Source organism: Tigriopus californicus, chromosome 5 (genome assembly GCF_007210705.1).
Source record: "Tigriopus californicus strain San Diego chromosome 5, Tcal_SD_v2.1, whole genome shotgun sequence".
Classification (NCBI taxonomy): domain Eukaryota; kingdom Metazoa; phylum Arthropoda; class Copepoda; order Harpacticoida; family Harpacticidae; genus Tigriopus; species Tigriopus californicus.
This window is the reverse complement of record NC_081444.1, coordinates 14,205,722-14,231,295: the sequence shown is the minus strand read 5'-3', so window position 1 is coordinate 14,231,295 and position 25,574 is coordinate 14,205,722. Positions and strand designations below refer to the sequence as shown.

The window sequence follows — 25,574 nt, the reverse complement described above, 5'->3', positions numbered from 1 at the left end:
TCTGCTTCTTGAAAAATTGACTAAAATTTTAGCTTTTGTTTAGGAGGGAATCACTTAGTTGTTGAGTGTTGGCTTTTGACCCATACTGGTGAAGGCTAATCGCTAATGTATCTTTGTACCAAAAGATCTGTTTTGACATAAGAGAATTAGTTCCCTTTCGTACGCACAAATCCATGATGGTGGACCCAATCAATCACCTGATTGATTGATTCATTTCCATAAGTTTCTGTTTATGTCACAGAATGTGTACATGTTTTAGCTGGGAGCATACGCCCCGACACTCCCTAAACCCCCAGATAAAAAGATCATTGTTGGGGGTGCTATCATGTTTAAAGGCGAAAAGTCCAAGACAAGGATATTACTTGATAAAGCTAATCTTGTTTCATTGCAATTTTTGTTCATTTCAGATAATTAATCATGGGGTCCAGATTCGTGATGTTTGGTTTGTGTCCCCATTCCAGCTGTCAAGGCCCTTCCATTACGCTCAACATGAGGATATGAAACAGAGAGTTCTGTTCCATTACTTTCGGTTGCGACCATACCCTTGCATTCATTGAGCAAACAATGACCAAACTTTGTTGTCCAGATATATATTGGATAACTTAACCTCGATTGGTTTCCAGTGGTTGTTTACCTCATTCTAAGCGCTGATGGCCTAATCATTCTTGTTATTTGATGAGGTAACTAACAATGCTCCCCAAATAGATTTTGCTGTTCTTTCGTTGAAAATGAGAGTAATGCCATCAATAAAACGATTAAAAACATCATCAAATGGAAAGAAGCTGAGAACCCGAACAAAAGAAATAAGTGCCCTTGGCTTTTGTTGGAGAAAGAAAAATGAGAGAATGGGTCTCTCTCGATTTAATGGATTTAGAAATGACTGTTCGATTGATAAATGCTTGTTTCCCTCTTAGAAGTGAAAAGCGCGAAGTCAAGATGTGTTGAACTATTTTATTGCGTATCATATTCATACAAGAGCATACTTACTCGGCTTTTTCAAGTTGATGGTAACTGTTTAACAAGATTAAGAAAATTTTACATGGCTTATCTCCAAACAAAGGGCAAATGTAACAAAGTCCGAAGAGAATCGAACATCTTCATCCGAAAACGAACTGCTTCAATCATTGATCCACAATGGGACAACTTTTAAACACTAGAATTGAGAATCCTATCTACCCCAAACCTTCTAAAAAGAGTTCATCTCGGAATGAAGATTTACCATTTCATGCACAAACTCTTTTGGTAAAAGGCTTGGGTTCAGAGACCCACGATCACTTGACAAGTAAATCAAAGGGCTCGGAACTACGAATGGTCATGATTTAAATTCGGATCTTTTCCCACGTTTTGGATGAAGGCGAATAGAAATAGGCTCCATTTGGAATGGCCTTGGCGCTCTTGCTTCCACTTGGATGATGACTAGGCTCCTGGATGCCTTTGGCCATTCGGAGGGCCTTGGCGAATAGCTGAAAAATATTTGTTATATGTTGGAAATCAGGCATACTATCCAAGAGGCGGATCTGAGGATTGGCAATCTATTTTTGGTTATAAATTCGATCCCAGATTGCAAATTGGAAGTGAAGCGTTCCTAACTACGATAACTCGGGGTGATTCAATTTGATTGAAAGCCCCAAAGATTATCCCAGCACTTATCAAATTGGAAAAAAGTTTGCTCCCAATTTTAAGACCTCAAATTGAACATGATCGAACTTGAAAGAGAAGACGAGTCCGGATGTTAAAAGTTTTCAAGTTGCCTCCAGCCTCCAATTGTTCTTCAAGTAGTTGACGTCATAAAAACATCCCTTTTTGTTAGAAAGCAGTCAGGGATGCTTATGACTTGAAAATTGGTTTGCTCAGAATTGTTTGGGGCAAGGTGTGATTTTTTGAACAAAATCATTCGTGGAAGATCTTGCTGCGATGAGTCCAACGAAAGCCTACCCGAAATGTGCAGTAGATTGACAAGGAAAGGCATCTTATGTCCCTGCTGAACTTATCTAATCTGACAACCAAGGCTGTTGGGAACGGGCCGATCCTTTTGGACATCGAGGATCTATTTGCGACCATGTTGCAGATGGGTCAAAAATTGCTACAAATTCAACGCTACATTGTATTATCGGTCAGTTACATACTCTTTTTCTAACCTTGTCAGATGTTTAGTAATAGTAGCACCTAAGTAAGTGCATATCTATCTTGTTGTGTGTTGTTCTACTGAGATCGTTTAATTCATTGTTTCTTTTTCACACATGTCGAGTAGACTAAATGTATTGTCCCATGGTTAATAAGAAATTATTATTCTCAGCTCAATCGGCGGACATGTTTTCTTCCTAATATGGCCGAGAAAAATGTTTTGGTAATCTTCTGACGAAGCTGAACACATGAAATTGATCCATTTAGTATGAAATTATGATCCTTCCTCAAAAAATGGCATTTGACTCCAAATTAGCGTTTCTGTCGCAAATCATCCCTTTTCTTTAGGTCTGTGTAAGGGTCTCTCGCTGCTGAAATACATTCACTTTTGCGTCAATATAGTGTTTATGTAAATTCGTAGAACTTTTTAGGCGCTTTTATAAAATCTTAGATTCATTGGCGTATTTTGTCAAAAGTGTTTTTGCAACTTAACTTTGCACGGTGGTACCCACAGCACTGGTAAAGTTTTTGTGCAAATGCCAAGACTTCTAGTAACGATTTTCGTTGTTATTAAAACAAAAGGAACAACTTTTATAAAATGTCATCTCGTATATTAGCTCAGATTAGTACATTAATCCACTTAAAACCTACAAAGAGATAACATTCTTTAAAAAAACGTAATCAATAGATGTTGGGAATAACTTTACTTGCGTTTCCAACTTCAACTTTTTTAGCCAAATCAATTAAGTAAACGATAAGATATCGCGGTTTCAAAGATTGCATTTACATCAAATTTGACTACAAATTTCTCCCGTTATATGTTAAAGCAATTACCAAGAAAAATAATATTCTTTTTCTTTGCCTAAAACATAAATGAAAAAGTTTCACTTTTATTGGAACAGGTAGAAAACCCCGACAATAATTTGGAATCTAACTTAACACTTACTTAATGTCAATATTTTGCCATAGTGATGCCAGACTGGTCAATCGCAACTTTGATCTAGCTCAATCTTGAATTTTGACAAAATTATACTAACGTTGAATAAAAACATCGCTAGTAAATAGAAATTATTTATTGCAAAAGGTGACAAATTTGAAAATTAAACTGTCAAATGTATCGTTCAAATACTTAAGAAACATGATAAAATAGTGTAGCGTTTGGCACTTAACTAAAATGCAAGGTAATTTCATATGTTTCGCAAGTTTTAAGTGCCATTTTTTTGCTACTTATAGCTTTTAAAGAAATCTGAAAGAAAATGAAAAAAAAGTTATTTCGTGTCGTTTTATTGAAAAAAACAATGATATGCCTTAGAAATAACTGGAAACATAATTCTGCCACTTTTCCATCTTTTAAGGTGTAAAACGCAACTTTCAAGTTGTAATAACCAGGCATCTGATGAATAGAAGTTTATGAAATTGTAGATCAATACATAACCGATCAACCTTATATTCAAGGGTTAGCCAGATCAGCCAACTCTAATTCGTTGGTCGATCAAATAAGATATAAAAAACAAAAGTTAAGTAAAATGAATAAATTTCTCATCTTTAACTGCTGGGATTCCAATCTCTGCAGCGGTAAAGGAAGTCCGATAACAAAAAGAAAAGAATAACTAAGAGTACGTTTAATACTGATTCACTACGTTTTTGGCAATGATGTATTTTAATGGACTTTTAGTCATTTTGCATACTTTATTGAGCTACTTTTAAACATGTGTACGCACTTCACAAAAGTTGTTCCTTTCGTCTCTTTGACAAAGAAAAAACATAGCCAGATGTCTTGGCATTTGAGAAAACACTTAACCAGAAAATATAACCACCGTGTTTGTTAACCTATGACCCCAGTATAAATATTTCATATCAGTGGTATGGCCTTTTTGAGTGAATTTTGAAAATAACAAATAAAGAAATGAAAAAGGGCTTGACATTGTACGCCTTCTAAAGCATCAATGAGCGTGGGTCATTGAGTTTGTCTTCATTTTACCCCTACCGATGACAGCAGCAAAACCCAAAATGAGTGCATCAAATTTGATTTTACCCTTTCTTTATTTGTCCAATCATATCAATATGAAAACAGTAGCGGCAAAGTAGTGTACAAAGTGCGTAATTGATTGGTGGATTGTTTAAGAGTTACAAGGGGAGTCTAAGGGTCTCCTAGTCAGGGTGGTCAAGAGATAGTATTATCTTTCTTTATCTTCCAGTATTTGCAAAACTTTGTAAAAAAAATTCAAGTGTGTCATCTTAATGTATTTTTGTCCGTATATCTTACAGGGGCTCTAAATTATGACATGTATTTGGGCGTTGAAGCATGGCTCGTTTGTTCTTAGTGGTAAAAATAGCTCTCATGTGACAATGACATGCAATCCATTTTTACTACGCCAAGGATTACTTGTTCATCTAAGGATTGCAACAATAAACGGGGATTTGAACCCTAAAATCGAGAGGTCACAGAATTCATGGAGGTTGGGATGAAGCGGAGTTATTTATTGAAAGACGTGTTTCGGCAAACTGGGTTAACTTAAAGGGCTAAAAATTCCAGGTTCAAGTTCATGATTCAAGCATTACCCCTTGTCCTACCTTCATTTCGTATTTTCGAGGGTTTCCAACGAAAGAATCGCTCATTTTGGCGATGTTGATCTGTTGTGGTCTATCCTCCATGAATCGAATCAGAAACATGGCCTTGCAAATCATGGTGGTGCATCGTTCCGGAAATGTGATCATTTCGTCCAGGTCTTCGTCCAATATATTGTTGAACTCCTCTGGCTGAAATTCCATTCTATTGTCATTGCCAGGCTGGTCTTGGAAGGTGTGCGATGGGCGTGTCAAAAGATGGGGCAAAATGCAAGGTGGGTCGTACTCAATTGGTCCATCAGATTGGTGTTCTAAAATGAATTGGTTATCGAGGCTCGGATAAAGTCCGCAAGAGATTTTTCACAAGGGATTATTTTTATTTGACATGTGAAGTAAAGGTCATTCAGGGAAAATGTAGAGTTAAGACAGAATTCATAGCCTACTTGTTCCCTTCATTCAAATGAATTTTCGATAACTGAGTGAGTTGCGTTGCAATATTTGAAAAAAGTCAGGTTCTATCGCCGGCCGTTCTAATATGTCTTGGCTTAATAGAGCTTTTCAGCGAGTTACACAGCGCCCTCTACTTCGTTTACTACATTGTGTATGCTGACAAACAATCTAGAGGAGCTCAGAGCAAAGTAAAGGGCTCTAACATTTGAGCCAAATATACAGTACAATAACGTTCAGGTCCGATAATCATCTGAGCGTTGATCGACTGTTGGCAGTTTGGCTTTTTCACAACTTGAAACTTAATCATGTTCTTAGTTTCTCATTTTGAGGTAAAATGTCTTTTTAGGGTGTTGTTTTCCCATTAACACCATTCCTTTTATATCAGATAGAGGTGAAGACGAATCCCTATATTGTCTTCTCATACAGGTCAATTGTTTGTTTGATGAAGAGACAATTAAGTTTTGTTCAGTTTAATATATAAGTTTCCAGCCTTGAGTGCCCGGCACGAGGAAGAGTAATAACTTGCTCACATTTGGTTTCTTTACTTCGAAAGTGGTTATTTAAGAAGCGTCAAGAGTTTTATTATAAAAAAGGAACGCTGCTAGCAATTGGGGAACCAATTTTGAAAGCAAATAGTTCAACCATACAGTATTGTCACCCTAGCCAAGGCAAATTCTGTAATACGTTAGCTGTTGGAGGTACTAAAGACTAAGGAAAGAGAATTGGATTGTCATAAGGTAACTCCAGGTTGTGAATAGACAGTTTGCTACCGTTTAGTTAAGTACGACTCAAGGAAACAAAGGTAACAGATACCCAATGATGCTCCACATACAGCAAATAGCGCAGTAAAAACCGGGAGTTCTATGTATTGACCTCAGGGGATATTGGAGATCGCAAGGAAAGAGGGTCTTAAGTCAAAGCCTGGTTTACTCTTGTAATCTTGTCCGTACATAAGCCAAGGGTCAATAATAAACTGCAATGATCATCTCGTGAATTCCTACCAGATTCTGAGTTGAGTTGTCTGTTCCCACCCTGTTTGAGAATGGGTAGACCATGGCTCAAAACAGAGAAGAGGAGAAACAACAGGTTGTTCCAGGAGAAAATGTTGACGTTCCACATTGATCCCACTTTGACGACAGAATGATCAATCGATCATCAACACTCGAGAATGTCCGAGATCCACATCCTTTTCCGCGGATTGTGTTCCCTTAACTAAGCAGAGCGATTGGCTCCATTCCATCGTCCTTACTTCCTCTGTCGATTGGATGGGAATGTTCCGCCTTTTCCGGGTCTTTTCGCCTCCGATCATCGGCCTCGACGTTTTTCCACTGAAAACTCTGCTTTGCCAGATGAGGGAGAGAGTGCTTCCATGGAACGAAAAGTGCGTACCAACAGTATCGGACAATATTCTTCCCCAGAAAAGCCATTTTATTTGCATCGATATTTGAGGCTACTTGGGACCAATGGGTATAGATTAGGAGACGGGTTCTGGATCCCATTTTTTGCTTTAGTCAGAGTGGAAATGAGGGTAAACAAGCAAAAGCAATAACCTCCTGATTTTGAACTAATTTTATGCTTTTACTTTACTCCCAAAACTTCAAATAATTAGCTATATTATTCGGACAAATCTTACGATCTTAACCAAATCTAATTTGTGTAAAAATCATTCTGCGGGGAGATACGATATTTCGATTGTTTGTTGCGGAAAAGAATTTTCAGCATGTGGCAATTTTCAAAAGTTTTGCAAAAATGGCTGTAATCTGCATCTCCCAAAGCAAATATCAAATCATGTGTTCTGTCCGTGTGTGTTTAAGGTCATGCAAGATGTTCAAGATTTGCTGAAAGATATGATCAAGTAGAATATCACCTTTGCAAAACAACCGTGCCAAGGCCCTCAATGAAAAAAGTTAGAATTTTGTATTGCTTTGTGATTACCCATCAGTTTGGTCGCTGAGATGGAGTATATGAGGTTCATTGCATTGCTCACAATAGCAGGGCTGGCTGAAATGCTTTGTAAGAGTGCGTTATGTAGATAGTGATTGCTATCTAAAATCTAATTCAATATTTGTCGTATTGAGCTTTTTATGGCTGACATTCCAATCCACGATGGAGGATATAATCTGAGGAGATTTGGCCTATTTTTATTTTAGAAAATATAAACCTAAGTATAACGTTTTGCATCGATTGTGAAATATTTCAGACCCCAAAAAATACTTCACCGTTGTGTTTGGAAAACAGGCCCAATTGCAGACTTTTTTATTTAATTATAAACCCTATCCTAACACAATGCGTGCGATAAAATGAATTATTTCTTGCAGTTGACAGTGCCTCTTTTTGACAACAAGTTTCCCCCACCAATTTGTGGCTCCAATTTTAGGCTACTTACGTGGAATTCTGTTTTATTACAAAAAAAGTTTTCTTCAACTTGTATTTTAGTAATCAAGTGGATTTCTTTTCCAGAACTCGTTTGAAAAATCCAATATTTTTCGACTACCTTTTTTCATTGCGGTTGCAAACTTTGGGAAGTTTAGTATGACAAAGTTACTATGCTTTGATGCTTATAAAGAATTTATATTTCAAATTTTCTGCCTCAAAACATGAAGAGAATTGACATAATAAGGTAGATCGAGTTCCACACCCCTGGACCATCGTGAGACGATGCAAAAAGTCTTGAAGGATCAAAATAAGGGCTCAACATAATTGATCGTACACATCCTCCCTCTCTGGAGAATGAAAAAAATGTCAAAGAAAAACTTGGGCAGGTTTCTTGAAGCCTTTTTAAGCCTCTGAATGCCCTTGGAGATGCTTCATGAATGACATTTTGGCCATTGGAGAGTCCTGAAAAGATAAGAATAACCCATCAAGACACAAATCAAATGTATACTGCCCCAACTTTTATCTTTTTGCCAAATCAGAGGAATTCTGCACTACTAGAACCGAACAAATTTCAAATGCAAAAGAGTTTTACAAGCTTAAAAGCTCGAGAAACAAATGTCGAACATTTGTTTTTTGCCTCGCCGATGCAGTTTCAATCTTACGCCTCTGTCAAGATCAAATTTAGTTCACAATCAGGATCTTCAGTGTTCCCTTATTTCTCCCAGAAGACTACTCCTACTGATCTTGATCCCAACCTTCATCAATTGTGTTTTGTAAGTAACTGCTAAAAGTGCTCGAAAGAAGACAAAATTGGAGATGAAACTCGAAAGTTTGATGGGAATATTACCGATAGTTGTAGAAGCAAATAGTTTGCTAGCTCTTCGATGGCTTCTCTCGGAGGAAGCATCACTTTTCCGGGATATGATCCAACAGATCTCTTGCCGCTCCCTGCCAACCAATCGCGATCAAACGTAACCTTTCAAAATCATTAACAAAAAATGGGACAATTTATCGTATGTGTTCCAGAATGATGTAATGTCATGTTTTTATTTACCGGTGAACGTTTACCACTGCCGGCCAACCAATCTCGTGAGAAGGTGATCTGGGGGAAAATAAATGTCGTTTACATTGGTGACCATAAACTTGCATAATTTCAGATATTCCCTATTTGAAGAATATGATTCAAGCCTGACTTGGTTGCATTGCGATGTCATGCGTCTCCGATTAAAAAGCGTCTCTGACAACAATCCAGTCATTTAGTGGCAAAATGTTTTTGGGGGCTTCAAACCCTTCGAATACTTCACAATCACTCCTTCTTTCCATTTCAACATGTTACAGAAAAAAGTCCTAGGTTATATTTAGCATTCAGTAGCATAAAGTATTTGCAGATGCGGCTTACATGAAAAGTTTCTTTTGCTGGTTCCGATATTTGGTGATGAAGGTCATTCTTCCAGACCCTTAGATCACTACTCACCTGTCCGTCGACCGTTGAAGCCAGGACAATGGCGGACATGACGACGCAGACAAAGATGACATCAAACAGGGTGGACCTTGAAAGCAAGCAAACTGATAAATGTTCATCAAACTCAAACGCTGAAAGGAGATCTCTAGAAGCAACTATCTTCGGAACTCTACCTCTTGGACATGGTTGTGGAACAATGAGTGAGGGTCCACACGAGTTCGCCATTTTTATACTCGAGACTTGATTTTGGGAAGGAGTTTATTCAGTACGATCACATCAAAAGTGGCATAAAGATCAAACAAATGCGACTGAAACTGATTATTCATTTGATATATGTATGGTTATGTCTGGTTCATATCCGTCCGTGGCGCACCGTAGTTTACACATTTGGTATTTCCAATGCATGACATATGGATGGACCAAAGTAGTTTGTATGGCTGGGATTTCTTTGTACTGATTCTTCCCCCGCGATTGAGTGACGAGAACTCGCTCAAAAAAGGTGTGAGGAAAAGCCATTCATGTCCAAGAAGGGGGGTCAAAATTCCTCGCTTTCTTCAATATCACAGGTACGACTATGTCATTTGTTCACAAACTGGTCATGGCGGGTGGTCGGGCGTAGGCCTTGGGGATGAAACCATATTTCCGGGTCTTGGGCGAGTACGACCATAGCCAGCCGTCCACGGTCTGGTTGCTTAGATCGGCGTAGACCCAATCTCCACGGCGCACACTGAGATCATCCGGTGCTTGAGCCTGGAAACAACAGAGACGAGGTTAAAATTGTCATGGGAGAAAAGTTTCCTTGATCACCGTATTACTTAAAGATTTGCCTTAATGCCAATGACTTCTCCGTTAACTATTTTTTTGACAGACTCTTTTAAACTCGATTGCAAGCAATGAATCCGCACAAGTCAGTTGGGGGGGATGATAAATTATGTTTGTATATTGCATTATGTTGTTCCGAGAACAAACTTTCGTGCGTTTTGTCTCTGTTGGAAGATCTTGTTGGCTTTCAAGAAGGAGATAATGTCTGAGAATTTTCTTGAAAGCGACAAAAACATCATAGTGCCCTTTTGACTTTCTAAAAGCCTATGAATAAACAACATGAGAATGCAAATTATGCTACGTGGATTATTGATAAATCTTACAAGCCAAAACCATGAACTATTAAATGGCAATTTTCTAAAGACCTATATCTGCCAGATTCATCTACCTCTTTATATGGACAAATTGTAACCATCCCGAGTGATCTTCAGACATATCGGAAAATGTGAGCTTTTTGAATTAGAAAATCGATCCCTTACTTAATTCCTTGCCCTTTCTTTGCTTTAGGCTTGGCAAATTCCAACGTTTTAGGGCCTTTGGATTGGAAGAATTTTCTGCTTTATATCTTGTTTTTTTTCTTACTTTGTTAATTCTATGGCACGAAATGCAAAATTGTTCTTGACTAACACATTTTCCAGAAATGTTTGGTGACAATTCCCTTAGTTCGCCAAGACATGACCCTTGATTGTAAAACTGGCAGCCATCTTAATGCAAGGTTGAGCCAGATATTGCGTAAGAATTTTTGGATCAGCTCTGGACTTTTCACTCAAAAATATGTCAGGAGGATAATGCTCGTTGAACATTCTCGTTCTAGGTTAATAAATTCGAACTCTCTATCTTTTGTAATTACATGCTTTCGAAAAACACCAAGCAGGGTATATTTCAGCATACCAAATCAAATCTTGTCAAGATTGGTCTTTCTCCGGATTTTTTAAAATCAAAATAAAACACTTTTTTGAAAGCTTAACAAAAAGTCACCCTGAATAAAGAGGACTTTTCTTGCGATCACTGCCAGCAAGGATTTCAAGAAATAACCCGTTTAAAGCCTGGTTCGATTCGGGAATTCAGAAAAACCTTTTGTTCGTGGTAAATCAATGTCAAGCGTACCTTGTAGTCGTAGAGCATGACGAGTTCGGTTCCACTATATCGATTGTCCCCACCACCCGATGGACCCCCGGCATTCCCATTCGAAGACGTATTCGAAGGCAGTGGGGGTGGTGCCGGGTTGTTGTTGCCTTCATACCCGGAGATTGGCAAACCAGCCGTACTATGCGTTGATCCCACCACGCCCAAACTGTTCATTCCACTAGTCGAGAAGGAGGAGGGGCCGGAAGAGCCCACACTTCCCATTGGTCGGGTGACGGTGGGCAATCCGTTGAAGCCGTGGTCAGGAGGTGGATAATTACCCTTGACCGGGTAAGCGGACGACTGGCCTATGTTGTTATTGTTCAGGAGAGGAGGAGGACGGGGTTGGGCCTGAGGCACGGGCAGGCCTTGCTCGTGATGTTGCATCGTCGGATGACCCATAGGAAGAGCGCCGGGTTTCCCACTCAATTGGTGGATGGACTTTTGTTGCTGTTGTTGCGGATGTTGGGGGTGGGCTTGGTTTGTGCCGTTGACAAGATTTTCTGGAAGCCAAATCGAGGAAAGTTTCATATTTATGGGTAAACTTTGGCCACACAAAAGAGATTCAAGTTTGGCTATTGGGGTACTCTGGAAGGAGCTCTTACGGTGTCTGTGAATGGCATCCAGAGGATAGATGAAACCGGACGGGACAAAGCCCTCCGTTTGGTCATATTTGGCCACCCAACACCAATCCGGATCGTCTGAGTTGAGCACAGTCACACATTGTCCACGCTCCACATTCAAGTCATTCTCGTCTTGGGCTTGATACGTGTATAACACAATGTATCGGCCGGATGGTTCCTAAATTGAGACGAGAAAACCATGTTTAGATGAGCAGTTTTTGCGTTCGAAATTCTCATTAGGAATATTGGGAAGTGAGGAGGAGAAAAAGTCGCCCTGGGTGTTGAGATTTTGTGTGGGTGTCAAAGATTAGGATGTGTGGAATGACCAGAAATCATAGTTTCTTTGAATGGGTCCAATCAGGTTTTCCACGAAGGGTTGTTGGCTCACTCTCGTGATAATCATTGAAGCATCTTTCTTTGAACTTGTTAATCAAGCTCTGGGTGGGAGAATTAAGGGTGATCCTCCAAAACCCAGGGTTATCAAGAAGGGTAAAGTTTATGGACAAGAAGAGTACCTTCGTCAATCCCATGTTTAGAATATTGCTATTGCTCAAGCTATGTGGGAGTTTAATCGTGCATAATCTAGACTTCTTTCGTGTTCGACAATCAATTCCAAGCCAACAAGAACCTCCGATATTCACGATATATTTCCAAGCAAATTAGTTTTCAACGAAAGAAGCATGAGACCCCAAAGTGGTTCAGAGGACGATCTAAAGCGAAGTGTCGACTTATCAGAGCAATCAACCAGTCTTGGCTGTCTCCATGCTCAACAAAGCATGATACTAACCTTATAAAACGGATGAATGTCTGGTTGTGATGAGCTTTCACTCATCAACGAATTTGACCTGGATGGATCGTTTTGTGACGTGTTGTGAGGCGGGAGTGGGTGTGGCTGACTGCCACGTGTGTTGTTATGATTTGAGGAGGGAAGCATCTTCCCCATGGATCCCGGGCCCATTTGATGTTGTCTTAATAAACTGCTGTTTTCAGAATCCGTTTGATCCGGACCCCCTAAAACATAATCAAACACCACTGACAACGCTCCATTTACGACGTATCCCGTTAATCAAATGAATAAATACCCGAACTCGTCCCCATAGGAACCCCCGGGGGCATGCCTTGGGAGGCCGATGAGGGCAATCCGGGCGAGGTCATGGATATTTGGGGCAATCCATTCATGGAGGTGGCTTTTCCGGGCCCACCTCCAGACCCTCCCATTCCAAATGGAGCTGAGCCGTCACGGGGCAATTTCTTCTTCACGTTGAGTGCCAAGCCCGCCAATTGAGAGCCAAATTGAGCACAGTAGGAATGTGGAATGAATCCCTCCTTGTTCTCCTCGGATATCACATAAACCCAATCATTTTCCTGGTAGAGAACGTGTACGATCTGAAAGAAGAGAGCACGTTCATCATAATCATCATCATCACTCACACTCGCTCGCTCACTTGCCTCTACAACAGAGTCGAATGTTAAGTGCCAAGCGAGCAATTTACTGTATATCAGCCTCTAATTTGATGACCATTCCCCATTCCACAATCGGCAAAGGAACATGGTTGGCCATGCATGACTCGCACACTTTACGGACATATTTTCATGTCACACCTCGATCAAGATTACAATGAGCGCTCTCGATTGAAGAGCTGTTCAATCCCAATTAGCCCCAACATCTTGAAGTGTTCCTAATCGATCCCCAAAATCAATGACAACTCGTAAAGGTTCCGATTTTAATCACGACTTTCTGACTGGACTTGATGGCTTCAGGGCAGAAACTCCCGTAATGAAAGACTTTCTTTCGTCCGGCCATCGAGGTCTATTTCGAGAAAGAATTTCTCCTCGCTGCCTCCACGTCCATATGGTTAAATGATTATGGTGCTCAAAAGAACCAGGCTTTGGTTTCACATTCCGCTCAAAAAACGGTCCTTTGCAAGTTTTACCCCGTGAGCAATAACAAGATGATTCCTGGCTTCAATTGTATCAGCGAACAAAGTACATCCATTCTCAGTCGGAGAATAAATGGTTGGCGGCTGACAGAAACCATGTAACACAAATCGTACATGTGTGATGTGAGTATCAAATCAAGCGGGATGCAGTCCACTTCTTCATCCACACATGTGAGCTTTGGATGATGTGTCGGAGGGGCGGAATAGAAATTCAGCTCATTCATCATCCACCTATAACGATAGGTAGGGATAGCTCAGGTCACAAGGGACGACTCACTCCTTGGAGGTGTACTCCTGTTGCAAGATAGAGCTCGCTTTTTCATTCTCAGTTGATGAGTCTTCCCTGCCCCCCCTCCCCCGTCTCCACCCTCCCTCGGATTTGAGGTTCACGCATTACGAAAGATTGTTCAAACAACAAAAGATTTTTCCTTGTCTCTTCTTGCTACTTGAGATCCATAGAAGAGGTACCAACTACACCATCTACTGATGACAGTTGAGAGGCAAGTCAAGGACTGCCAATTTCTGGAATCCATGTCCACTCCTTGGTACGTGTCCCAGTATGTGTTTGTTTGGTGGAGTGCTTGAGCACTTTCACACATGGCGATCAAGTTTCATTGGTTTTCTCTTCGCTATCAATGGTTGATCGGCCAAAGAGTCAAGATTCTTGTATGACATTTCAAAGGGATGAGAAAGACCATTGGGATTTACGATCAATCGGTCAATTGCCAAAATCATTTTGATATTTTCTTGATCATCAAAACATACCATTAGAATTGAGATTGAAAAGCGTTTCCGTATTGGGTCATGTTCCTGGTTCCCGATAAAGTTCCATGAAATGTTTCCTCCCTTTCAGAAAATGAAAATTTCTGGAATTCTGGAATTTTCTTTCATCATTACCGTCGCGTCAGGTTAATCAATAGAAAACGGAAGCCTACCATGTTTGATCGGTATACCATAAGCTACCTTGTTTAGTTGTATAGTACAAAGCCCATCTACATGTTCGTAATGCCCAAAACTAAGATTTCTGTTAATGGCGACATAACACACCATGACCTTTTTCATTAATCTTCATCTATATCATACTCACATCTCTGCCCCAATTTTTATTATTTTTAGGGTGCATTTTACCACACATTATCCTGCTTTACATTTTGTACTGAGACGTGGGATCAAACTCCTTTGGTATTTGAAATATGATACTTATCCTTAGCTAAGGAGCATTTGCTCAGTCAGGATTAAACTGCCATGATCTATACTCTGCTCAAACCTCATTTAAAAATAACCACTTTAAGCCCTCTACGCTCGAATACGAAAAGTCAGATGAAAAAGACAGATTAAATGCATGCTTCATTGCAAAGTTTTCAAAAACGATGGGAAAAACAACCAGAAATGCACACTTGTAGTGACACATTTTCAAAGATAAAACTGGATGATATGTTGGATGAAATGTTCCGATCTTCATCCTTAATTCATTATCAAAAGAATGTGGTGATTGGAAACCTGTCAATAATTGATGCTTTACTGAAATTTCGAAATGGCAAAAATAATTTAAAAGCCATTTTGCCTCTTGATGAATTAAGTCACATTCCCGATATCGGAGCGTCTCCCCTTGAAGAAGTGAATTTTACAACGAGGGCAAACTTTTAGCCTTTAGTAATTTACACCTCCAAGTCCACCTAAGCTCAGATATCCTTCAAGTATGACCTCATCCATGACTTTTTAAACACACTTGACAAGCTTTTGCCAAAAGATTGTCTCCTCTCGCAGAGCACAATTCCAGTGCCCGAGTCTCGATTCGATCCAGATCCGATCCCAGTCGACTCCTCGATTCGACACATCACTATCAATCCTCACATGAGACTTTTTGCAAAAGCTCTTTCTTACCTGTCCGCGTTTGACTTCCAGTTCGTCATCCACACAGGGCGTGAAATCGTGGAGCACAACCATTTTGGACTCGGGTCCCAAACCATTTTCCTTTTCGATACCGACCCTGACCAAGGTCTCGATGGAGGCACTGCCCGTGATGCGGCCCATACTTGGAACCGGGCCTTGGAGAGAGTCATCGTGCAAGGCTAAGAAAGAGAGTGCAAGTCATTAAGAATCCACTTTGGGGGCGGTGGTTGGGGTGGTTGACAAACCACATGTAGGTATAGGAAAGACCAATTAGTGGGTGAAGAAAAATGGCCAGACTTAATGGAATTTCCCCTTGGCTCACGAATTCGCGAGAAAACATGTGGAGAATGTGCATCTTCCACGATCGAGCAAGGAGCATCCCAATCATTTTTTGAGCGAATTTTTTCGCGTTCTCAGCCTCAGTTGCACAAAACTTCTCGATGACTTCGTGGGGGGTCCAAGTAGTTTGAGTGGATGGCAGAGCTCTGTCGTCCATTTGGGAACAAACGATGCTTGCTCAAGGTGCAATGATAGCATTAATCTGGATCCTCCTTTCAAAGATACCAGAGCCCAGTTTTTTAAAGCCAAAAGGTGAATCTTAGGTCGAGAAAAGATCCAACCTGTGTATAGTATAGTACGATCTTTTCTCGATCTAAGATTCACTCATTGGCTTTAAAAAATTGGGCTCAAAGGAGGTCTAATGGCGTTACAAGACAAATGAAATGACTCGGGCGAAAGACACCCTAGCCTTTTTAGGGGATATTGCAAAGCTGCTTGAGTTCGAGACAATACATATTTCTGTTTCAAATGGTCGAGGTGCTTGAGATGAGGCCAATGACTTCACAATTTCAGCGATTTTATGGTATGGGATACCCCCATGAACAGTTTTGGGGCAAGGGACCATTCCTTTAAGCTATTTGGTTTTTTTTTCCAGTTCACCTTCCGTTAGCTATTCGTCTTAAAAGTCTCTTTAATTGTGAGAGGGCCATGGGAACTTGTTTTAAATGGAGTAGAAGGGCCCCACGATTTCAATAGAAATTTGCTGAATGCTTCTGTGGTCTACGACCGAAATTTGTCTTCCTCGTGAATTTCATTAGCCCGGAGGAATTTTCCAAGATTCTCTGACCCTTGTTTGATGAGAACTCGAAAGCCATGAAGGAAACCATGCAATTAAAATCTCTCTCCCTCTCTATCTATCGTCTTCTCTTTTGCTCTTGAACACTGAAGAACAGTCCCAAGCCATATGTGATAGGAATCAAAATCAATGATCTCTCCTATGGCGACGACGAACTCGATCCTGAGATTGAGATCCCGGGTTTCAGTCATGTCAGGAAAGATAAGAGCCAAATTTCGAAATTCAGTTTGTCAAGCATGCATGACCATAACAAACGGTATAGCAATTGACTGTGTGATTATTCTTGATGCAAACTGAATGAGCTGATCAAGAAGCAAAGTTGAAGTGGACTTACGCTTCTTTTTCTTGTTTCTCTTGATTCTCACAGGGCAAAGAAAGGCCATAGTGGTCTAACAATAGAAGCAGATCAAGCACAACTTCGGCTTTGAACCTCCTCACACTTGATGAAACGAATTGTTCACGAGTTGAGATTCCTCAAATATTATAAAACACACCCACTATCACCGCCATATCTTTTTTTTAGTTTTTAGAGCTTGAAGCTGACATCCAAATAGAGTTGGGAGGAAAGAATAATATTTATTCTCACACACTTCACGAGAAGATCCAACTGAGGACGAAGACAATCAGCAGCTTCATCCTCACTCCAGTACTGTTACTATTCGCTCTCCGTCTCGTGGTGCTCACCATCCACATCACAAGAAGACCAAACCTCCTGGTGGAAGAATCTACCTGGATGATCTTCACACTCCCGTGTGTAGGTACAGTCCCACTCCAAAACCACCTAGATGATCCGACGTCGTCTTGCTCACGCCTCAGCTGGAAGAGGTCCCCAACCCCAACTCAGGGATAGATTCAACACTCAAAAACGGAATGGTACCCCCTCTCCTTTCTAGCGAAATCGTCACTCATCTGGCCTGTTGTTGGGATATCTATGATCCTCAAAACCAATGGGCGAGGGGGTAGGGGAGACTGGTTGGTTGGTTTGCCAAGAGGGGCCCAGTCTGAATCAACAGGAGATGAATGAGCGAGTGAGCGGGCGTTTTCTTCTAATCAGGGACCAGGGAGAAGGTACCAGTGCGAGAACCCAAAGACGACTGAGGTGGTGATTAAGCTTACACACACGCTCATCGCTCCCTTCAGCGCCAACTGTGATTCATCCCGCCAGATTTTTCTTGCAACTTTCTTGGGAAAGAGTAAAGCTCTTATAAGTACGGGTGTCAAAAATTAAGTGGTTTCGCCGTGAGTCTGATGGAGTGAAGAAAAACAGCGCGCCACTAAGCCATAATAGTTGGTCACCCATCGAAAGGATATGCAATATGGAAATGATGGTCAGCCTGAAGCACCGGACTTACTCGGGACGAGCCAGGTTACAAGTGGTTTACCAGGGGTGTGAATGTCTTTTGTCATCCTTGAGAGGCAAGGGGCGGGAGAAAAGACCCTTGCCAAACACCAAAACGAATTGTCATGCCCTACACTTGTTGGTATAACCTATGGGCCAAAAGTCAAGAGAGAAAACCGATTCTATTTTTCTTCTCCTTTGGCCATGGATATTGCCATCCACTTTGATATTGGGTTTCAAAACTCCCAACTTCCCTTGGCATTGGCTTTTGCTAGGGCATCTTCTTCGTCCAAAATACCATGAGAGTGGGGAGGAGTAATAACGTAGGTGGATGAGGATGATTTCCTCATTCAAGAACCAACCATTTCCTTTGTCAATGACTTCAATTAACTCCACCAATTGGAGCTTGGCTTTTCAGTACTTGATAAGAATGTGGCCAAAGAACTCTTCAAAACGCTTGTAAGGCAAACTTTCTATGCGAAGGTAAAAAAAAATAATACCACTCTAGCTTGAGGTGAGGCTTGTTAATTTTTCGGGTCAAATGGTTTCGTTCTCGGGGCAGGTGCGGGGTCACTCATCAGCCAAAAGATCTTGCTTCAACATTTCTACCTTTTGACAGGCCCTCTCAAACCTATACACACGTACCCCATCGCGCACACACTTACTTACTTACTTGGACTGACCATCTCAGTGAAAGAATTGGAATTCCTGAAGCGGAAAACAATCGAGGTGAAATCGGAAAAGAAATTGTTCATACCAAGCCCAATAATATGAGACCTATAAGGCTCTTTTATGTTTCAGCTCTAAGCCAGAAGTTGGAACTGCAAACTTTGAGTGCTTTTCCTCTCTAAAACCTGAGTCAGTAGTTGTGAATGAGTTCATTAAAGCCCCCGTTAAGTGCTTTGGACGAATTGAAATGGCTTAGAACCCATTGTATGGTCATTTTGCCATTTTTACACCGTTCGAAACAAACACCAAAGACGTAGGGCCATCAACGCATAATGAGAGAAAACTTGTATTGGGATTGCCAAGTCATCTTACATTCAAATACATGACAGTTTCTGCGTGTGATTTCATCGCCTAAAATAAAGGACTAGCAGTTTTTTTTTTCTTCTCTTGCGCAGAATGGATTGTGCAGAAGATGCTGAGGGTTTATTGAGCTCATTTCTCGCCATAAAAGAGTCTCTTTACAAGCGAGAACATCCATACAACAGCCTCAGCTCTAGCCAACGGAACATGATACCATCTGACATTTCCCTTCGCTCATTGACGAGGAAAGCAACATCAGACTTTAAGTGCGGTAATGATTTTAGAAAAATTAGGATCTTGTGCTAATGATTCAAATGCATGCTCTCTTGGTCTGCTACTCTGTACTCTGTATCTCGTTATGAGAGAAATATTTCAAAGCGTTATAAAATGATCTCTTGGTCAAAAGCAGGCCAAAAACATCATGTTAAAAAACAATAGTACATAAAACATTGGTTCTGACCATTCAGTAGGAATTGACTCAAAGATCGGGTCACTACTCAGTAGAGCAATGCAATGATACGCTATATTGAGCACAACATTTATTTTGTGTAGTCCCATCAGCTTTGACATTTAGTGCAGACTTGAAATACGGATGACAAGCATGGTTTGGCGTAATTGGATTAACTAGAGGCTTTAAGAAACGCTCAAAATGGCCAAAATTAGTGTTGATGTTTTGGGGGTTTGTTTTTTTCAGGGGCTTTATTAAACCGATTTAAATCGTAAGTTCAAAAACGTTTACAGATGACTATCAGGTTGCGTGAATGGAGACATGCCGTAGAAATATTGTTTTAGCATGTGCAGACACATTCCTCTCGTTGTCAACGATTTGCTCAATCAAAAGCCAGTGCCACTAAATAATTGTGGCAGATTGACACAATTGCGAAGAGTATATTTGATCAACCAAATTTGATCTGGATGATGATTGATTCGTTCAAGCGATTGATATTAGCAACATCCCCTCAAACGTAACGGTTCTGAACCACATGTTCTACCTTTTATAATAACCATTTAGCAGATATCTCATTCCATGTGATACTTCTCTTTATAGGAACTGGCGCCAACTATTCACCTTTTTGATAACTCATTTGTGACGAATAAACATATTAAGGTTACATATTAGCTTGAAACTCAAATGAGCGATTGTTTTGCATCTTCGAGAGAAGTTTAAGACAATTCAGAAAATCAGGTTGAATTGATTGCATTCCTTTATGTGCACGTCAATTAACATACGGTTGGAGAGGTTTTGTGAAAACCAATGTACAGTTACGTCGCAGTCTTTACCCGGATCCTGAATCTAGTGATATTAAAGCCGAATATAACCTCTACTGCATTTCTTTTACGTTCCATGTTTGTTTTCATCAAACCTAGTCACTAGCTGCTGTAATCATCTACAGTGTATTAATTATTGATCGGAATTATTGTTATCTTCAAACCACTCTGATAGCCCTTTTCAACATCATCTTTCTATTTGCGTATTGGCGAGGCAAGTTTTGCAACTGTCACGGATGCCAGTTTCAATCTGCGCTTTTTCCAACAAACAAAACTATAACAACTTCAACAACAGCACTATTCACAAAACATCATCCTTATGCTGACCTTCTTCGTCCCACATTTTGGAGAGACCAAACAGAGAGAAAACCTCCTAAGCCCATCGTGAGTGTTAAGTTTGCAGAAAAGGAAGTAAGGCCTCCAGCTTTTCCTCAGAGGTCTCTTGAGCGCAAAGGTCCCTTTCTTGAGCGTGAGTCCGCATCAAGTTTCTTTTCTCAGTCCCACACGCACGCTCAAACGCCGACCGAACGTGCATGCACGTCCTTTGAAAGTGGCCTTCTTTCGCTCGAGGGAGGAGTGCAAGGCCCTATTACAAAGCCGACCCAAATGGGATGGCCTTCATTTGGCCGTGCTGAGCAAGATATACCCAAGTATAGTCCGGGTGATTTGAGCATAGGAGAGCAGCAGCTTTCTGGCTGTGCATGTCAAGAAAGAAACTTTCAGGAGCGAGGAACGATAGAAGAGATAGAAGAGAGAGCATGGGGCATTATTGGGGGAACATCTTGTGTGTGGGATCATCTTACTACAGCATTGACGATTGGCTCTATCCTGTGTCTTAGAGAAATAATATCCTAATATCCATTGTCGAAGGTGAGTAAGTAGCTCTTAGTTTACGTGCGGATTGTCAGTCGCTTGAACACTTGAACCAATATTGTCTCTTTGAGTGCGTGGAGATTGTTGTGAAGGTAAGAGGAAAATGCAGTTAATGACGTAAAATTGACGTCAGAACGCGAAAAAAAAGTGCGGCATTTGTAGCATGAAACTAGATTTTAGCAGTGTGTTTGCGAGCTGGAACGCAGCTGGGTGTGTTTTAGCAATCGATCCAATTTTGGATAGGGATTAGTTTGACAAAAAAACCATGGAAAACCCTTAAATAACAAAGTTACACGAAAGAGTGAACCCCCCCCAAAAAGGAATTTGTTCACAAGAAGGACAATTGGACAAAGTCGGTAAGAGTTATTCTGAAAAGAAAAATCGAAAGTTTCTTGGAGAGCTAAAAAATGATTAGGAAAAACTTAGCCCCTGCTCAGCGGAACATTTCAAAACTATGGCAACAACCCATCAACTGTGGGATCAAGAATAATATAAAGTACATTCAGGGGTGAGTCAGCTCGGAACAAAAACCAATCCAACCCCCTTTTTTAGATATTGGCCTTTTCACACATTTTTGGTCACGTTGGCGAACAACCCATTAGCCCCCTTACGCTGCACGAAATTTGTTTTACGTTCTGCACTTCAGAGGGCGCTTTGTCACTCAGCCTCTACCAAAAAAGGGGCCGATTGGTCAAATTCCTTTTTATAGAAGTGTAATGCTTTTGTGTTGTTTTTGGCTAATTATATTAAAATCTTATTTATAATTAATTCCCCGGGTCGCATAATGTCCGGAAAAGAAATTGCGTTTAGTGCAAAATCTCAGAAATACTTCAATGTCAAGAAAGACATTAGTCAACGTTTTGATCATTTACTATGGCATTCTTAAATAAATCATTGGAAAACAATTTCAGCCTTGTTTGCCTTCTCATTTTGGTATTTATATTTTCTAGTTTGAGATGCATGAAGAAACTGCGAAAGAAGATTTGGTGCCTTCATCTGACCTCGTGGTGCACAAAGCCGAAAATCGAATACTGCCCATTTTCGAAAAGAGTCTCAACGAGAAATGGACGGAACCGTTTTACTTCATCCAAGCGGCTGATACCCAATTAGGTTTGATTGTCAATTATGGGGATGGCACAATCAACGACCAATACCCCAATATTACATGGGAAAAGGAGATCGAGCTCTGTCGACAATCCGTTGAAATAATCAATAACCTCGATCCCAAACCCAAATTCTTCATCATTTGCGGGGATCTCTTGGATGCTATGCCAGATCTCTGGCCGGACATTCGGAAACGCCAACAGGACGACTTCATGCGGGTCTATTCCGATTTGGACCCATCCATCCCATTGGTTTGTGTCTGCGGCAATCATGATGTGGGTAACACGCCCACCAAGGAAACGATCGCCAACTATCAGGCCAGTTTTGGCGATGATTACTTCTCGTTTTGGGTGGGTGGAGCTCATTTCCTAGTCTTAAACTCCCAATACTTTGAGGACGCTTCCCAAGTACCTGATCTAGCACTGGCCCAAGAGCGATGGCTGAACGAGCAATTACAGATGTCCAATGATCTCGGGAGCCAACACATTGTTTTGTTCCAACACATTCCTTGGTTTGTTCAAGAGCCCAAAGAAGATAAGATTTACTTCAATATCGAGATCAATTGCCGCACTCGGATGTTGAGCAAGTTCAAGAAACATGGTGTGAGTAAGATCTTTTGCGGGCATTACCACCGAAATGCGGGTGGATGGGACGAGAATCTTGAGTTGGTTGTGACCACGGCGATTGGGTGCCAAATTGGCAATGACTTTCATGGGATGAGGATCGTTCGAGTAATGGAAAACGACATCCAGCACGATTTCTATGGATTGGATGATTTCCCCCAGAAGATAGACCTGAACCCAACCCAAAAGACCAAAGAGACATCATCTAACAAAAGTAACTTGTAAGGAGTCGTTAAAAAGTATGTTTGTAGGTGGTTTGGTTCCATCTTTATCACTATTTAGATCAGTGTCTGGATACATTGGTTGTCTATTGTATTGTGTTGTTAGAATTGTACTATGATAAATCATCAATTACACTAACATGGCTCTGGCAGTCTAGGAGAAAATACGAACCAATGGTCGGATGTTATTTCATTGCAATGGTTTGATTGGTAATACATTAGTTTGATATCAAAATCAGACTTGGGCAAGTTATTGAGCACGGAATTCACAGCGGAAGAGAAACAACTCATCTGTTTCAAAATTATCACTCTGAATCGGATTAGACCGGTTTGTTGGAAAATCCGATCACAGTCCATGTTTTTCGAAGCCTATATTCAGTGGTTGGCCAGTTGTGCAAACCCTGCATAATTCATTGGTTGATCAAATATTATGCGAAGAGATGGGCAACAATCGCAAATATGCTGATTATTACCTCCCAGCAGCAATAAATACACGTTGGTTGGTAAATGGTTGTTTAAAAAAAAACAAAAATATGAGTCTAGAGCCTTTTGCTTAAAAAATTAAACATATTCATTTATTTGTTACAATAAGAGTTCAATTTCTTGTTCTTGATGTTATTGCTTCTTTCTTATTCTAACGACTGACTTAACTTTAAAATCCGTTATTTTAATGTACCTATGCAATATGACAACCCAACAAAGAAAACATGATGTGCTGTTTTTCAGAAGTGTGGAAATACGTTGTTGAAATGTGTTCCAAGTTGAATGAATATATTTGAAGTTTTCAATTTCTTGTGCTTGGTTTTACTTGCTTAATAGTTTACTTTGAAGATGCCATCTCCCTTTATTTAACATTTACTTAAGATTACTATCTGATTTGTTCGGGGAGAGCTCTTTGCGATAATTTCGTCATTTAAGCACCTCAATCCTTATGTACGACTTCCAAGCTGCTTTAGCTATCAAAAATCCGACTTGTTTAGGAGAGGAAAATTATTTATAAAATATTGAATAGAGAAGAGCATGGAGGTGAGCAATTCCAACTTTTTCAGTTATGAAGTACCAACGTAATTGAGGTATGTTTTTTGGCTTTTTGATGCTGGGGAATGACGGCAGAGTTTCATGATCGGGGCTGTGTTAAAAAAAATGCAAATGGATTTTTCCTTTTTGGCTCATTTGATCTTTTATTGATTTTGATAATTTCCTTTCTGAACGGTTTGAAAAGCTTGTTTTTTTGTGCAGCGTTTAAAAAAAAACCATCTCATCAGCTTTGTATGAAATGGTGGTTTGGATTTTGGTCCCTTACGGTGGGACAATTTATAAAGGCAAGCTGGGATCGTGGAACGGGGTTGACAAAAATTTATTGGCTTCAAATGTTTCAGCTTCAATTTGGTTTCATTGCAGTGCCTGATTTCCCTTACATTGAAAATACTAATTATAACCAAATACGCGCATGAAATGCACGATTTGAGTTTGAGGTCTTGGTAAACATTCAGGGGCCAAGACACATACAGCTTGCAATCCTCCCACTACCTGTTGCTGTTTCGAACCTACTCATCATTCAAGAGCTTAAAACGTAAGTTTTTTTGTAATGTTTTTGTATAATTTTGTTATGAAATTACTTTTCTAAGACAAATATTGATCTAGCAACAGATATTCATATCAAATTGATTTTGCCCCACTTCACTTTTTACGATATGCTTTTACCTTTTGTGAAAAGAGTTGTAGACTGTACTGCTGAGTCGATTGCACCAAACAATGCAAATTCTGGATTTTTGGATTTTGGTTTGACAAATGTCGCCAATGCCCGCGAATGAGAATTGCTTCAATGAACGCTATATTGCCTCTCCATTTGCCTGCAATCGGAAATTATATTTCCCACCCTTTAGATGATCTAAACGACCAAAGTCTTTTGAAGCTCCCAACTACCTCTTACCTTAGCTTAGGGCAACATCTACTAGTTACCTCCGTGGTATGAGCCTCAAAAATCGCCCCTCTATTTACAGAGACCAAAAATGTCAGCGATCAAGTCCAATCAAGACTACCTCTACAGGCCATCGACGATCATCAACAAGGCCGTGAATCGGCGTTACCCGCCCTTTAAGAAAAACGCCCAGGACTCATGGACCAACCCGTTCTATTTCATCCAAGCTGCCGACACTCAAATGGGTCTTATCATGAACTATGGCGATGGGACCATTGAAGATCAATATCCCAATGTGACATGGGACAAAGAGTTGAAACTTTGTCGACAAGCAGTCCAAATCATCAACTCACTTCAACCCCAGCCTACGTTCTTTGTTCTTTGTGGAGATTTACTTGATGCTCCGCCAGATCAATGGCCTGAGGTTCGGAAACGCCAACGCGAGGATTTTATTCAAGTCTTTCAAGGGTTGAAACCATCGATCCCAATGATTAGTTTGTGTGGAAGCGCCGACTTAACGAATAGTCTAAGTGAAGTGAGTCTGGATGAATACAAGTCCACTTTTGGCGATGATTATTTTGCTTTCTGGGTGGGTAATGTCCATTTTATCGCTCTTAATGCGCAACTTTTCGAGGATGTACCCGAAATGTCTGATATGGCATTAGCCCCAAACCAAC

General features: G+C 40.4%; 3 protein-coding genes across 3 annotated transcripts in view; 1 reads left to right on the top strand and 2 right to left on the bottom strand.

The window, feature by feature from the left end:
* Positions 1-931: 931 nt before the first annotated feature.
* On the bottom strand, positions 932-6,388 carry LOC131881392 (uncharacterized). Its single transcript, XM_059228236.1, has 3 exons — positions 6,144-6,388; positions 4,699-5,003; positions 932-1,463 (listed from the first exon to the last, which is right to left on the bottom strand). Exons 1-3 carry the CDS (start codon positions 6,259-6,261, stop codon positions 1,320-1,322), a joined length of 567 nt encoding a protein of 188 aa, XP_059084219.1. The 5' UTR covers positions 6,262-6,388; the 3' UTR covers positions 932-1,319.
* A 1,304-nt stretch (positions 6,389-7,692) lies between these two features.
* Positions 7,693-17,174, bottom strand: LOC131881387 (SH3 domain-containing protein Dlish-like). Its single transcript, XM_059228231.1, has 11 exons — positions 16,853-17,174; positions 15,375-15,562; positions 12,633-12,936; positions 12,338-12,561; positions 11,533-11,728; positions 10,910-11,430; positions 9,154-9,730; positions 8,993-9,068; positions 8,573-8,620; positions 8,366-8,494; positions 7,693-7,980 (listed from the first exon to the last, which is right to left on the bottom strand). Exons 1-7 carry the CDS (start codon positions 16,899-16,901, stop codon positions 9,566-9,568), a joined length of 1,647 nt encoding a protein of 548 aa, XP_059084214.1. The 5' UTR covers positions 16,902-17,174; the 3' UTR covers positions 7,693-7,980; positions 8,366-8,494; positions 8,573-8,620; positions 8,993-9,068; positions 9,154-9,565.
* A 3,430-nt stretch (positions 17,175-20,604) lies between these two features.
* LOC131881388 (serine/threonine-protein phosphatase CPPED1-like) overlaps positions 20,605-25,574 on the top strand; it is a gene marked incomplete in the record, with an annotated part of 5,597 nt that continues 627 nt past the window's right edge. The window contains 3 exon segments of the mRNA XM_059228232.1: positions 20,605-20,624; positions 21,979-22,976; positions 24,980-25,563. Coding sequence (XP_059084215.1) covers positions 21,985-22,976; positions 24,980-25,055 — 1,068 coding nt within the window.

What these genes read in the sequence shown, in the direction of transcription:
- LOC131881387 (XM_059228231.1), bottom strand. Translation starts at nt 16,901, where the DNA reads ATGGCCTTTCTTTGCCCTGTGAGAATCAAGAGAAACAAGAAAAAGAAG. An exon ending in GAGAAACAAGAAAAAGAAGC is followed by an intron (nt 15,563 to 16,852) that starts GTAAGTCCACTT and finishes TCTCTTTCTTAG; the next exon opens with CCTTGCACGATGACTCTCTC. An exon ending in GGATGCCATTCACAGACACC is followed by an intron (nt 11,431 to 11,532) that starts GTAAGAGCTCCT and finishes TTTGGCTTCCAG; the next exon opens with AAAATCTTGTCAACGGCACA.
- LOC131881392 (XM_059228236.1), bottom strand. Translation starts at nt 6,261, where the DNA reads ATGTGGAACGTCAACATTTTCTCCTGGAACAACCTGTTGTTTCTCCTC. An exon ending in ACAACTCAACTCAGAATCTG is followed by an intron (nt 5,004 to 6,143) that starts GTAGGAATTCAC and finishes AATTCATTTTAG; the next exon opens with AACACCAATCTGATGGACCA. An exon ending in CTCGAAAATACGAAATGAAG is followed by an intron (nt 1,464 to 4,698) that starts GTAGGACAAGGG and finishes AATATTTTTCAG; the next exon opens with CTATTCGCCAAGGCCCTCCG.